This window comes from Apus apus, chromosome 1 (genome assembly GCF_020740795.1).
Source record: "Apus apus isolate bApuApu2 chromosome 1, bApuApu2.pri.cur, whole genome shotgun sequence".
Lineage (NCBI taxonomy): Eukaryota > Metazoa > Chordata > Aves > Apodiformes > Apodidae > Apus > Apus apus.
Window position 1 is genome coordinate 21,282,526 of NC_067282.1, and position 13,307 is coordinate 21,295,832.

At 40.0% G+C, this 13,307-nt stretch overlaps 1 protein-coding gene across 7 annotated transcripts in view; it reads right to left on the bottom strand.

The window, feature by feature from the left end:
- Positions 1-2,047: 2,047 nt before the first annotated feature.
- Positions 2,048-13,307, bottom strand: part of LNX2 (ligand of numb-protein X 2) — a 62,305-nt gene continuing 51,045 nt past the window's right edge. For all 7 annotated transcript variants that reach the window (XM_051634008.1, XM_051633998.1, XM_051633980.1 and 4 more), the window contains 4 exons: positions 11,393-11,570; positions 9,267-9,498; positions 7,300-7,458; positions 2,048-4,463 (listed from right to left, as the gene is read on the bottom strand). In XM_051634008.1, coding sequence (XP_051489968.1) covers positions 4,328-4,463; positions 7,300-7,458; positions 9,267-9,498; positions 11,393-11,570 — 705 coding nt within the window. In that variant the 3' untranslated portion in view covers positions 2,048-4,327. The remainder of the gene's footprint in view (positions 4,464-7,299; positions 7,459-9,266; positions 9,499-11,392; positions 11,571-13,307) is intronic.

Consider the following 13,307-nt stretch of genomic DNA (forward strand, 5'->3'; position numbering starts at 1 on the left):
TCTAAAACAGCTTCAGGCACAGTGAGTGCCACAGCTGATGCCAAGAAGGCTGCGCACCTTTGATGGGACTCTCAGACCTTGTTAATTTCTGCGTTCTCTGAAGTTTTTTGCATCACTCCAGGGAAGGAAGCTCATCACCATCACATCAATTGCAAAGCATCACTGACACAGACATTGCATCTATATTGCACTACTAATATTCAGGGGACCCAACTATTTGATAACAAAAAGGACATGAACTTACAAGGAAGCTGGAAAGGGACTTTTTGCAAGGGCATGTAGTGATATGACAAGGGGTAATGGTTTTAAGCTGAAAGAGAATGGATTTAGATTAGATATTAGTAAGAAATTATTTCCTGTGAGGGTGGTGAGACCCTGGAACAGGTTGCCCAGGGAAGTTGTGGATGCCCCCTCCCTGGAAGTGTTCAAGGCCAGGCTGGATGGGGCTCTCAGCAACCTGGTCTAGCGGAAGGTGTCCCTGCCCATGCAGGGAGGTGGGAACTAGTTGATCATTAAGGGACTAGATGTCCCTTCCAACCCAAACCATTCTATGAACACCATTTAGGTAGAATTAAGCTTTCCTACCCATATAACATTACTTTAATTGTTCCAGAAACAAAAAGCCTAAGGACTTCTCCATCCTCTGGGCAACAAGTGATCTAAGAATTGTTCTTCAGTAGCTAGACAAATTTATATCAGGTGTGGTGAGGCCATTGCAAATAATTTTCTGTCTCTCCTTTTTCTATGTGTTGGGGGAGATCTCCTTTTTAGCCAAGTAAGCTTACCTAGAAGTTGCTTGAGACACTGGGATGAGGATGTTTGCTGACCTTCTTGGGTGTTTCATCATCTTCTTGGGTCGTGTGTCATCCAACATGTGTGGTCTTAACTCCGTGTTTGCCACCATTGCTTCCCTGCCTGACATATTCATTCTTTTAACTCACCAGGACCTCATACCTTAGTTTATTAAAAAATCATCATGATCTATTAAAACTGCATCACAAGTAAAGGGTTACATTTTTTAACTAAAAGGGGCATCCAATATTATCTGTGTCACACTATATCTGAGAACAAGGCTTACATTTGCATTATACATGCCCAAATCTATTAGGGAATCTGCAAATAAAGAATTACTCTTTTCTGCAATGTTGAATTTGCCCCTCAGTTGTAACTGACTCCGAATAGAAATTTAGATCAGCAAATTAAACGTCTTCAGATTTTGCTTCATTAGCATGCCATGAAGCAGAAGAAACTGTTTTATGTTCTTCATGGGGGACCACAGGATTGTTCGAGGAAGGTGTTCCTCCCACGAAGTTCCAGCACACAGTTGACTAGGTCCCATCACCTCACACAACAGCTCTGTGCACCTTCAGCTGCAACAGTGAATTCATTAATCTGTCTATAAATCAAAACTGATGGTCTGTCTCCCTTACAGGAAGTAATAGAGCTAACAACCTACTGCTAGACATGGCAGGTTTCTTCTGTGTTTCTGCACATAGAAATGTGTTTTTTTTTAAGGAACTTGTCTGTTCATAGCCCACTAGCTCCTGCAAGGAATAAGTAGCCAGGTTCTCAGCAACTATACTGCAAATGATTAAGAAACTGCTTTTAGACGCACTCCAGCTTCGCAGACATCTAAAGAGGGAGAATGCTTGCCCACAGGAGATGGGGACTGATTACCAGGAGGCTCAAGTTTCAGCTGTAGAACTGATGTTTCCAGCAAGACTGTCTCCTTGCATCAAATCTATGCTGTGAAAACATCTTCCAGCTGATCAGTACCAGCTGGTGTTGAGGAAAGAGGAAACACTGCTTGTGACAAAGTTCCACAAAGCACAGACTTTACCTCCTCTTTAGAAAGACTTTTCAACACTGGAATTACTGGTTAAATAGCTGGTAGATTTTCCTGGCTAGATGAGCATGCCCTCAGACTCTTTTGGTACATTCACTAACTGTAATTTATGACAAATCACAGCAGAAAAGAAATATCTTTAAACTGAGTCTGCACTGAGCCACCCATAATCTTTTGTAAAGAGCAAGACAATACTTTGAGTTATCACAATGGGTAGAATGAACTTTTATTTTCATTCATCCTTCATTAATACCATACAATTAGATAGCAATATCTGGAAAAAAATGTCTTGAAATAATTTCAAACAGAAGGCACAGAAAACCAAACCCAACTACGCAGCTACAAGATAAAGAGGAAAAATTATTCAGGAAGGGAAATAATTCAGAACAGTTTTATCGCTAGACTTTCTGATCAAAAGCTACAGCACACAGAAACAAAACCACACAGTTTAAGCTAACCCACTCTTTTGTTACACACACATATAAAAGAAAAAAAAAACAAGGAACCCTAAAATTCTGATTTCTGCAGTTTTGAATGAAAATTGTAACTTTAAAAATAATAATTAAAAAACACTAAATCTAGTACGTATGTCAAAATCATCCCTAAAGTCTACTCAAAGGTGTACTTTAGAAAAAAACCTGCATTAAGAGCAAAGTAGAGAGTTAAACATCATCTGGGGATGGGAGGAAACTTGTTCTCAAATCAGACTATCAAAAAAGTTTGGTGTTTGCTTCAGAAAGATCCTCAGTACAGTAATATACTGTAGAGGACATTCTTTTGTATTTTAATATTATGAAATTAAATTGACAGCGTACATTACAGAGAGGAATAAAATCACTCCATTCATATAAGATTTTAACAATTTTTTTTGCAAAAGAGAACTTTATTTCTTTTGAAAACAAAGCTACTGGAGTTAATGACATGCAATAATATGCCCTGATATTACATCGGTTTGGTCTGAAAACAAAATTCATGCTTCATAATTGAAATATGCTGTGATTCTCAAATACATTCTCTGGTAATTAATAATACAATACAGAGGTCATTCATAAAATCAGTTCAGGTTGGGAACCTGGTTTATAAATGAAGCTCTTTTTCAAATATGTAGAACACTGACTACACTCAGGGTTTGCTCCAGGTCAGCACACTTCTTTCTGCGCTCCACCCTGCTTTTCTTAAACAAATGGGTGCTTAGCCTGCAGGTATAATGGAAAGGCAAAGTCTAGAAGTTACAGGTTCATTTGTAAAAATACTAAATACAATCCAAGATAAATAGTATTACTCTTACTGACAACTTAATAGCAGGTCCTCTCTAAAGGAAAAATATCCTGAAATACAGGAGATCGTTTCAGCATTTGATATCAAGGCATTTGCACATTTGTCAGATGACAGAATAAGAGTGAACTTTGCAGCTTACTTTGCAGTTGGACTTGAATTCAAAGAGCTTTCCTTCCAGCCTGCATACCTGTAAACCATAACCTATGTTTTCTTAATAGCTTGCTTTTTTTTTTTTTTTTCCCCTGGAAATAATGCTCTCATTTAGAAAGTACAAGTTAAATTATTGATTCCATACATGAGTAAAGAGAGCCGACAACTACAATAGAAACAGTAAAAATGATTTTTGTAAAAATGTTCATCAAAATTCTCCGACATAGCAAAACATTAATTTGTAAACTCAAGTCTAATACTGCAAGTCATTCACTCAAAAGCGACCTCGGGCACGTGTATTCTTGCCAGCGTTGCAACAGTAATTACCTCCATATTTCTTGTCATTATAGGATACAAACTCTAAACGTATTAAAGTTTCCTAACAAAGAGTCCAGTTATTGCACTTCATAAAAATTCCAGTAATATCAGGCTTTTGTCCTACTTTGCTATGAACTCTGATGCCCTGCAAGAAAAATTTGGGGGATCAAGTAACTTCTGAGGAATAAGATGGATTTCTGGAATCAGTCTGAAATATTGACTCAAAAATGGAAAGGCTTACAAAACGAAGAGACATACCTTTGGAAACAGATTTTCATTTATAGTAGCAGCCAGATGTTTCACTGCCATACTGATGCATGTTCTCTTTGCAGGGAAGAATGGGCACCAGGCTATTATGTTTATCTATCACACACAACTTGAGGACTGTGCAGAGACACCCAAAGAACCACTGAGTTCTTCTGCTGACTCTCCAAGCCTGATGGGGAAAGCTCCATGACAGCCATATTGGAGTGGGAATTTCTCTGTGAGCTCATGTATATTTGCACTTGCATCAGCAATGGATACAGCAAACAGAAATGGCTATTTCAGGATGGAAAGACATACCGAGTGAATCTGAGAGGCTCATTAAAAAAAAAAAAAAAGAAAATACAGCAGTTTTGGCCCTGCTTATAACCAGCTGTATCAATAGGGAAAAAAAGATAAGAGGATAAGAGGAGACTTTTTTTGCCAGCTACCTAGAAAAAGAAGCTGCTTCAGCTGAAGTGATTCACAAATCTATATGAGGCTTCCAGGCCAGCAAATCACCGTTAAAGTCACTTTGTTCCTCTGCTCCTTCAGCATGGGAACCAGTGCAGAATGGCTCATTCCAACTGTAGACAGTCCATTTACAGCAACAATCATATCACCACACCTAAAAACACAAGAAAAAAAAAAAACACAACCCAAATGATGACTACTGCTCTGCAGTAACTAGTACATACCAACAAAGAGCACTTCACCCCTGGGGTGACAGGTTTCCATCAGGTTCAAAGTGTAGCTAAAAAAACCCCAGAGGGTTCAATTTTAAGGCAGTTTTACTACTGAAACTCATCTGGAAATTTCCCAGATCACTAGGATTCAATTCTAGTACAAAGATAGTTCTACATTAAGAGGTGACCTGTACGGAAACGTGAGAAGAGAGTTGAAAAGATCTAAAGAAGTCAAGAGAAGATAATGAGATAACGTTTGCATGACAGAAACATTTGTTTGTTTGTCTGAATTATAACACATTTACACCAAATATGTCTTTACTGTAGGAGGTGTAAGTAAAGATACTTATGGTTACCAATCTCATTCCAACTGAGAGCCTTGTTTTCAATGGCTTATGATTTTGTAAAATGTAACCATTTGGCTTGAAATCTCCCTCAGCAGATGGTTCAACTGAGAAGCTGTAGCAACTCTATTTTGAAGCTGGGAATAGAAACTCGGGAAGGTGCTGTTTGAGAAAATTGACCTTAAAGGGTTATACTTCAGTTTTAACAAGCTCAAGAGAAACTTCAAAAAAGCACCTAAGTTCTTCCTACATTAAGCATGCTCCATCTCCAAGCATCTCTTCTCTGTAACTTGAGTGTGTATTTGGCATCCCCCAGAGCAGTGGGAAGTGACTCTGAACTTTTCCTGAAACTGATCTCCCCAACTACTAGGGGCACCAAAATGAATGGCAAAAAGATGCTCTCCTGAGCTTTCCTGGTGCCTTGGCTGGCACAGAGCAGAGGAAGAAGAGGTGGCATGACCAACACCAGTCAAACATGGATTCAAAAGCCTTTATCTGCCTGAATCAAGGTACCCCATCACCCAAACCACAATGCTACAGTTCACTGAGCCTTTCTGCTGAAATAATTCCAGCTTCTATAAAATGACACCAGACAGATAATGTAGGCAGAAAACTGTTAATTATTGAACAGGGAGGTTATTTTCTTCCTTCCTCTCTAGTCTAACAAAACATTTAGATAACTTAAACAAAACAACTTCAAAAATACCTGCTGCACAATAACTCATGGTGCAGATTCTAAGGAGTTCTCCCTTGTTGATGGCTCATTTATAAGTCCATATTCTCAGTTTACAATATCACACAAGAACATCTTTGCCATTCCTTAAAAAAGGGCAAGTGTGACCACAACCACACTTTTTCTCTCTTCTTAGGAATGACGTTTAAATTTCCATTTGTGTAAAGACTTCTAGTGATTCATTCCCAGATCTGAAATTATTTACTTTAGGCTGAACTGAAATCCTTCATTTAATCCAAACTGTTTCACAGTTGTCCAAAAAACTGTAATTTTGTGTTCAGCCAAGCTATGTTTTTAATTGATTTATTTAGTCATTGAACTGAAAAATCAGTTACTGGCAAGTAATTGATATGTCTACAATGCTGTAGGCATAACTACATTTTTTAAGTTACTTTTTAAGTAAATCTACATGTAAAAATCATGGCATAAAACTTCAGGTTACGTATTCTTTGCTGCCACCTTCACAAAAAACAGTTTATGAACAAGAGAACCTTTAATAGGAATTGGAAATCCTAATTCTGAAATAACCCTACACAAGGCTAAGATGCATATATGCATTAATAGACCTGGAGGTTGTGTCCAAACATAATATGGAAGTAGAATCATATAATCTTTAAGGTCAGAAAGGACCTTTAGTCCCACCATCTGCTCAAAGCAAGGTCAACTGCAAGATCTGATGAAGTCTCTCAGGGCTTTATCTAGTCAGGTGTCAAAAATCTCCAAGGGCAGAGACCATGCACCTTGTGCCACTGCCTGACCATTCTCATGGGGAAATAGTTTCTCCTTATAACCAGCCTCAACCTCTTACACTCAACTTGTGCCTGTTGTCTCTTGTCCTCTTGCTGTGCACCACTGTAAAAAGCCCAGGCTCTGTCTCCTTGATAATCTGCTAGTAGGTACTGGAAGGGGATGTTAGCTGACCCTGAAGCCCTCGCCTAGTAGGGCAAGTGCTCCAGCTCCCACCATTTCAAGGGCCTCTGCTGAACTCACCTCATTTACCAGTGTCTTTCCTGCCAGATAATGAGTCTCAGGGAACTGGCCCAGGGACTCCCTTTGTTAACAATCTTTTCAGAGATCTTTTTCACAGAATCACAGAATTATTGAGGCTGGAAAAACCTCTGAGATCATCAAGTGTGACCTATGACCTAACACCACCTCATCAGCTAGACCACGGCACTAAGTGCCACATCCAGTCTTTCCTTAAACACTTCCAGGGATGGTGACTCCACCACTTCCCTGGGCAGTCCATCCCAATGTCTGATCAGACACTGTCTGTTTTCATCTGCTTTCTTGCCCTTCCATTAAAGCACCAGCACCCATCTTCAGTACCAGAGTTTCCAGCACTGACTTCAGAAGACTATATGAAAGGATAAAGCAGTTTTCCCCACTTCACACAAGTAGGTCCTAATTTCCTAGTGGTTCTCTAGGAAGACAAATATGTTGTGCACTAGCCAGTTCTACACATATACATTTTGCAGTGTCTCTTGACCTAAAGAAAGAGGGAGATTGAGACAGTTGGTGACACCAGCACTGCAGCTGGGAAGGAGGACAGGAGATGGCAGAGGTGCCTAGGGAAAGACACCCTCCCCCTAGCAATTAGTTGCACCAGCATGTAACTATTTAAAAGTTGTTGTTGCTATTACTACTACTACTACTACTACTACTACTACTACTACGACTACGACTGTTATTTTAGCTTACTTTAATCTTCCATCAAAGTATGCAGGAGTTCCAAGAACAATTGTTTTAATGAAGAAAGGCTGGTTGGTGTGGTTCTCCTCGTAGCCACCGACAATGCTGAAACCCCAGCTCCCTAAATTGCTCCGCCGCAGCACGACGTCGTGGCAGCTATGTAGGCAGCTGTGGAATGGAAGCACAGGATAGCAAGAGAAAAAACGCTGTGTACACCACATATAGATATTTTTATAGTAGGCACAACACCTGCTGTCTCATCATTACCACCACGCTAAGCGTGGAAGAGAAGGGGAGGGATGGTGATTAGACTTCTGCTCCCACAGCAATTTCGCAATATTCAAACCAATTATAAAAAAACCTCCCACAATCCAGAGACAGAGAAGTGTTTTAAAAGAAATAAGGCAGTGCTAGAATAATTACTTAGCCACAGTTAACTCTGCAAACTGACAGTAATAGAATGGCATTTTAGGGATTTCACAGGTGGCAAGAATGTGGGTGGAAAACGGATACCCAATACGTCTAGTTTGCACGTCAAAAATGTGGTGTGTTTCTCTTCCACCCCCAGCCAGTTTATGCTTTTTCTACTTTAAGTAAAGATCTAAAAATCCAAGTATAACCTTCTCTACCTCTGATATGATGCATCACCAGTAATGAAAGCAGAAATGATTAACCAAATTCATTACAAAGAATGTAAAAAATCCAGATCATGCTTCACTAACTGTACTAGTACATGTCATCTCCCCTACTGAAAATTAACTCTTGCCAGTGAAGTTAGCAATAACTGTAATTAAAAAAAACCCCATCAAACCCACATAGAAATTAACTTTTGGGTTTAAAAGATGCCTAATTCTTTACTGATGTACAACATCCCTTTAAAGAACAGCAGCACAATGCATAGCATAACTTTAGGAGCCATGCGTGGGCATCTGTAGTGTATAAGGATTAAATAACTGCTGAAGCATGAAAAGCAAGTTCATTTACGAAAACTGAGAGCTGTTTATTGTGATTAGGTAACTCATTAATACTTAAATGGAAAATAAATTAACTGAGAGCAAAACTCAGAAATATTAAATGAAAAAGTGTGAAATCTTTGGAGGGTCAACCCATGGTTCTGGTGCCTGCAACTGCAATTCTGCTGACAATATGCCTGGTTGTTCTTGTGGTTTTATGCTTGAACTACTGACCTGAGCCTGGTAACTCTATCAGAGGGAGAGCAATTAACCTGAATGCCCTGACTGAAGTTAATAACACTATTTGCTGTAGTGGGAGCTGTTCTTGCTAACAAGTAATGCCAGAATGAGTTTATAGCTGTAGCCAGAGGAGAGTGAAAAATAGGAGAGTAAAAATGAAACATGGTGATGTGCAGCAGGCTGTAGGTTAACCAAGAAGAGGGAGCTCACTGCAAATCTTGAACAGTTTTTGTGTTTGGCAGAGACAGTAGTGGGTAGTTCTAAAAAAAAAATTTTTTTTAAAATGAGGATTTGTAACTACAGGTTGATACATGTGCATGAGACCCATGTCCAGAGTCTGTCAGAATGGCAAGTCTGATCCAACATGCTAAAATTATGTATTTGGCCTTGTAAATTTAGGTAGCAGACTAGCAAAACAGACACATGGGCAAATACTTCCTGTTTCTATTAATAACACACCTGGTTTTGGATATTCTACTGGAAGTTACGATATGCTTAAGCAATAGAAAAGATGACTTGTTTTCAATGAGAAGAATCCATGTGGGTAGTTACTACAGTTTGTGAAGGGATAAACCAGTATATTCATCTTCCAGTTTCCTAAGGAGACACTGCTCCTGTTCACAGTCCACTGGGCAAGCCCGCTGCCAACTGAATAGAGTGGAGATCATCAGGCAGGCAGAAATGAGGGCAGATGTGCTGCAACTAATAAAGTTCCTGCTTTTGTCACTCTCTTGGGCTTAGCTTAAAACTGTTAGCTAATTACTTTATCAATCAATTCCATACCTTGGAAGTCCCAGCCACATGACCCATGATGGTGACCAGCTGGCATCATACTCATTTTCACTGATGGTACTCAATTGCTCTTCATTAGCCTGGGGCTGTTCTTCTACAATCTGGACTTCCAGGGCTTTCAGGGCGACCACCGAAGAGGCAGCACTAGCTTTCAGCATGGCCACTGCCTCACTGTGACTTAGGTTAGTCAAATCAATGCCATTGATGTTCAGCAGCACATCACCTGTTCAAGGGCACATGTGAGAACATATCAGTCTGTCAGAGCCACTCCTAATGACAGCACTTCTCTCAACAGGGTCTCCTTTAACACTATTTTTTGGAGCTGAGACAGTCTGAACTAACAGCCTGGGAAGGTTCTGCAACCATATACTGCTGGTTTGAAACATTAATGTATTGAATTATTAAGCTGGATCAATATAATTTATTTCCACACAGTGCATCAAATGCTGCAGTTTCCATGGTATGTTGCTTTGAAAATTTGAGGTAGAAAATAGGTAAGCACGTCACCCCCTTGGCTGCAACTGTTGTTGCAGATGCCACAAGATAACAGTTGCCAGTGGTGGATCTTAGGCCCACCATAAATTTAAAAGGGAAGGAAGAATGAAGGAAGGAACAATACAGGCACCACAAACTCAGAGAGTAATCATGGTTGGAAAAGACCTCTAATATCATCTGGTCCAACCATCCACTCGGGAGGAGGGGGAACAACACAACCCACCCAAACAAAGAACAACAACAAAAAAACCCCAAACCACAACCACACACCCCACAAAACCAATAAGGCTCCATAGAGTGTTTTACATCTGCTTTTTCTAACATGTTACTTGGGAGAGCAAAATGGAATTAAAAAACTAATGGAAAGGTTGGTACAAAACCCAATCCACTAGAAGAAAGAGAGAACATCTCTACAAACATAATCTGTAAAGAGTCAAAGCCACTAAAAAGACTGCCACAATTTTTAAGTTATTTCAGATTATTTTTTTAAAGGCCTCAGGATGAAAACAAGAATGTTATTTACTATCCAAGCAGTGACAGTCTCCTCTGCCATGCAATGTCTCACTGATGAAAGCCAGAAAAAGCAAAGCAAAAGTGCAAACACCTGGGTCACATTTGGGACAAAACTCATTTTTTGAAAGCTTTTTCCTCTCAGGGAAAGCTGAAGTCGAGGTGCAGCTTAACTTGAAATTACTCTGTTGCTGCTGTGGCTACTTTAACGTTACACAATGAAAGAGCAATTGTGACTCTTCCATTGAGCGTGTTTTTCGTAGTAGTACAGAAAAAGAAAGCAGACCCATTGGTATGTGGGTGTAAATCTCCCTCAGAAGCATACAAGGATCTCCCACACTGTTCTTCTTAAATTTGTTATCTGTTAAGCTGTTTTTTTTTCCTAAGTTTCTCTCCTAAGACAATCTGTAATGCTGTGAATTCCGAACTGCAGAGACCCCACAGGCAGTCTTTGTTTCACATACAGTGCAGTATGTTTTAATCCTCAAATGCTTTGCTATCGATCAGGCAGGATTCACCTACACTGTCTCCATCTCCTTCCCTTTTCCGAAGCCAAGGACTGCAGATGGGTGCTGCAGCACCCCTGAAGACTGGGGAATGCAAGCTGTCCTAAAGGATAAGAAAGCATTCAGGAACCAGGGTCAACATCAATGTAGCTTCTGGGGTAAACTCAGCTCGGGTGATCTGTGGCCTGTCATCAGAGCATCTCTGCTGTTCAGATAATGCACTGACGAGTGGAAGTTCCTTGGACAGAGATGGGGCCCAGCCCACCACATTAAACACAAAAACAGGATGCGTGTGCTACAGTACAAAGCATCACACCAGACCCTCAGCTCAGGGGATTACCATAAGCTTTCAAGAATTTAATCAGACATTTCCTGGTTTTATCCTCTTCCCCGGCTATCATCCTCAAAACATTCCTCTCCTAGAAAAGGTGGAAGTGTGATACTAAATACTCTATTTCCATTATTGAAACGTGAAGAAAAAAAAAAAATCCACCAGTGCTTCCTTACAGCTGTGAATAGTCTTTTTGACACCGCCTGACTCCAGAGAACATACTCATCAAACACCAACCAGAGGTCACCTGTGCCACCAGGAGAGCCAAGCCCCACCTCGTTTAATCCTGCCGTCTCTTGCCAAACACCCGTGCGGCTGCACGCTGGTCACAAAGATGGGCAGCTCGCCACTTTTGCTGCCTCTGCCTCCTGCCACTGTCATTCCCAGAGATTCAAGGGGCTCTTTTTTCACCGTAATGTGCTTTTCTTGGCATGTAACACACTGGGAGAGATCCTATTTGACAAAGATAAATAACATTGTTAAAACTTTAGGAAAAAACAACAAACCGGGACAAAACACAACTAAATACACCCCAAAGCTGTACTTTGGCACTTTAACAGGATGGTATAAAAGGACTAAGTGCTGCAAATTGGCTTTGGCTGGATTTCCTCCATGTCAGAAAAAAAAAAATATTAAAATAAAATCAAAAAGCCACTCATGTAGATTCTTAAATATAGACAGAATGTTTGTAAAGGCCCATCTTGAAAATCTCACTCCAGCTTTTCTTAGCATCCTGCATAGGAATAGGTGAAATTTTAGGACTGGACTATAAAACCTCATGGTCAGAAGAGTGGACACAAGCCAGAAACAAGTATTTTGATGTCTTGCTGAACATCAGCATTACCTTATTTGTCAGCAGAATAACTACAAAAAAGCTCCTAAGAAATGAAAACACATGTGCTTTCATGCTGACAAAGAGGGACCATTTAAAGCCCTTATATGTCAAGGTTTCTTTTGTAGCTGGCATCTAGAATCTCCCAGAGCACAAACTGACTAAGGCTAGTCAATGCCATAGGCTGATAATGGGTCCCTTGTGCAGCCTCCCTGATGGTTACAATTAAGGCTCAAACTTGAAGCTGTTTCTATATTTAATTTTTCTAACAATTGGATTGTAAAATTTAGCCTGTATTTAGTTTTATCCCATCAAAAGACTCTCAACCTGAATCCAAGAATACTTTATTTGCTAAAGCTCTTCTTCTGCAGGATATTTAGTGATACATTCAAACCAGCGCACAAATACCTGAAGTAGCATCTTAAATCAACAGAATACTTGCAAGGAATCCAAGACAATGGAAGAAATAACTTGGGAGATTCTTCCAACTACAAACACTTATTTATTCTGCTGACTTCTGGAAAATGGCAACATTGCTCTCTTTGACCTCCAGTGCCACATGTTTCTTCTTACTCACTCTGCTCCTTACACATACATGTTAATCACATATGTAGCTATACATATGCTTATAAAGACAGCCTCTTCTTAAGTCTTCAGGCTTTAGGCCTCACTGGTTGGTGACAAACAATTATATAAACATTTTTTAAGCCACAAGACTTCTAACCCAATGGTAGGTTAATGAGACAGAGGCGAAGATAAAAGGTATGAAGCATGGGAAATGTCCACTTGTGGCTCCATGGGACCTCCCACTTTGAAAGACCCCATGGTTGGTATTGACACGTGAGGGAAATCAGCTCAGCCAACAGATCAGCTTTTGAACTGTGTCAACCCATGCTGGCATAGATCTACATATATATATATATATATGTATATATATGTATATAAAGCTCTGATATGGATTGAGCTGTAATCATGTTGATAAGGCCTAATCTTGTGTCAAGTACTAAGAGCTACCAACTGTATTCAGGAGCCTCACTTTTGCCCCTCAGAAGGCAAACAAGCTCCCTAGAGCCTCAACTGTTGATTTCTAAAATTATCCAAATTTTTATAAGAAAATACTATCAACTCATGTAAATCCTCTCAACAGAATCACAGAATCATATAATGGTTTGGGTTGAAAGAGACCTTAAAGACCATCTAGTTTCAATGCCCTGCCATGGGCAAGGACAGCTCTCACTAGACCACATTGCTCAAAGCCCCATCCAACCTGCCCTTGAACATTTCCAGGGAAGGGGCATTCACAACTATCCTAGGCAACCTGTTTCAGAAGTGTGACGGTGAACACAGATGCCAATCGA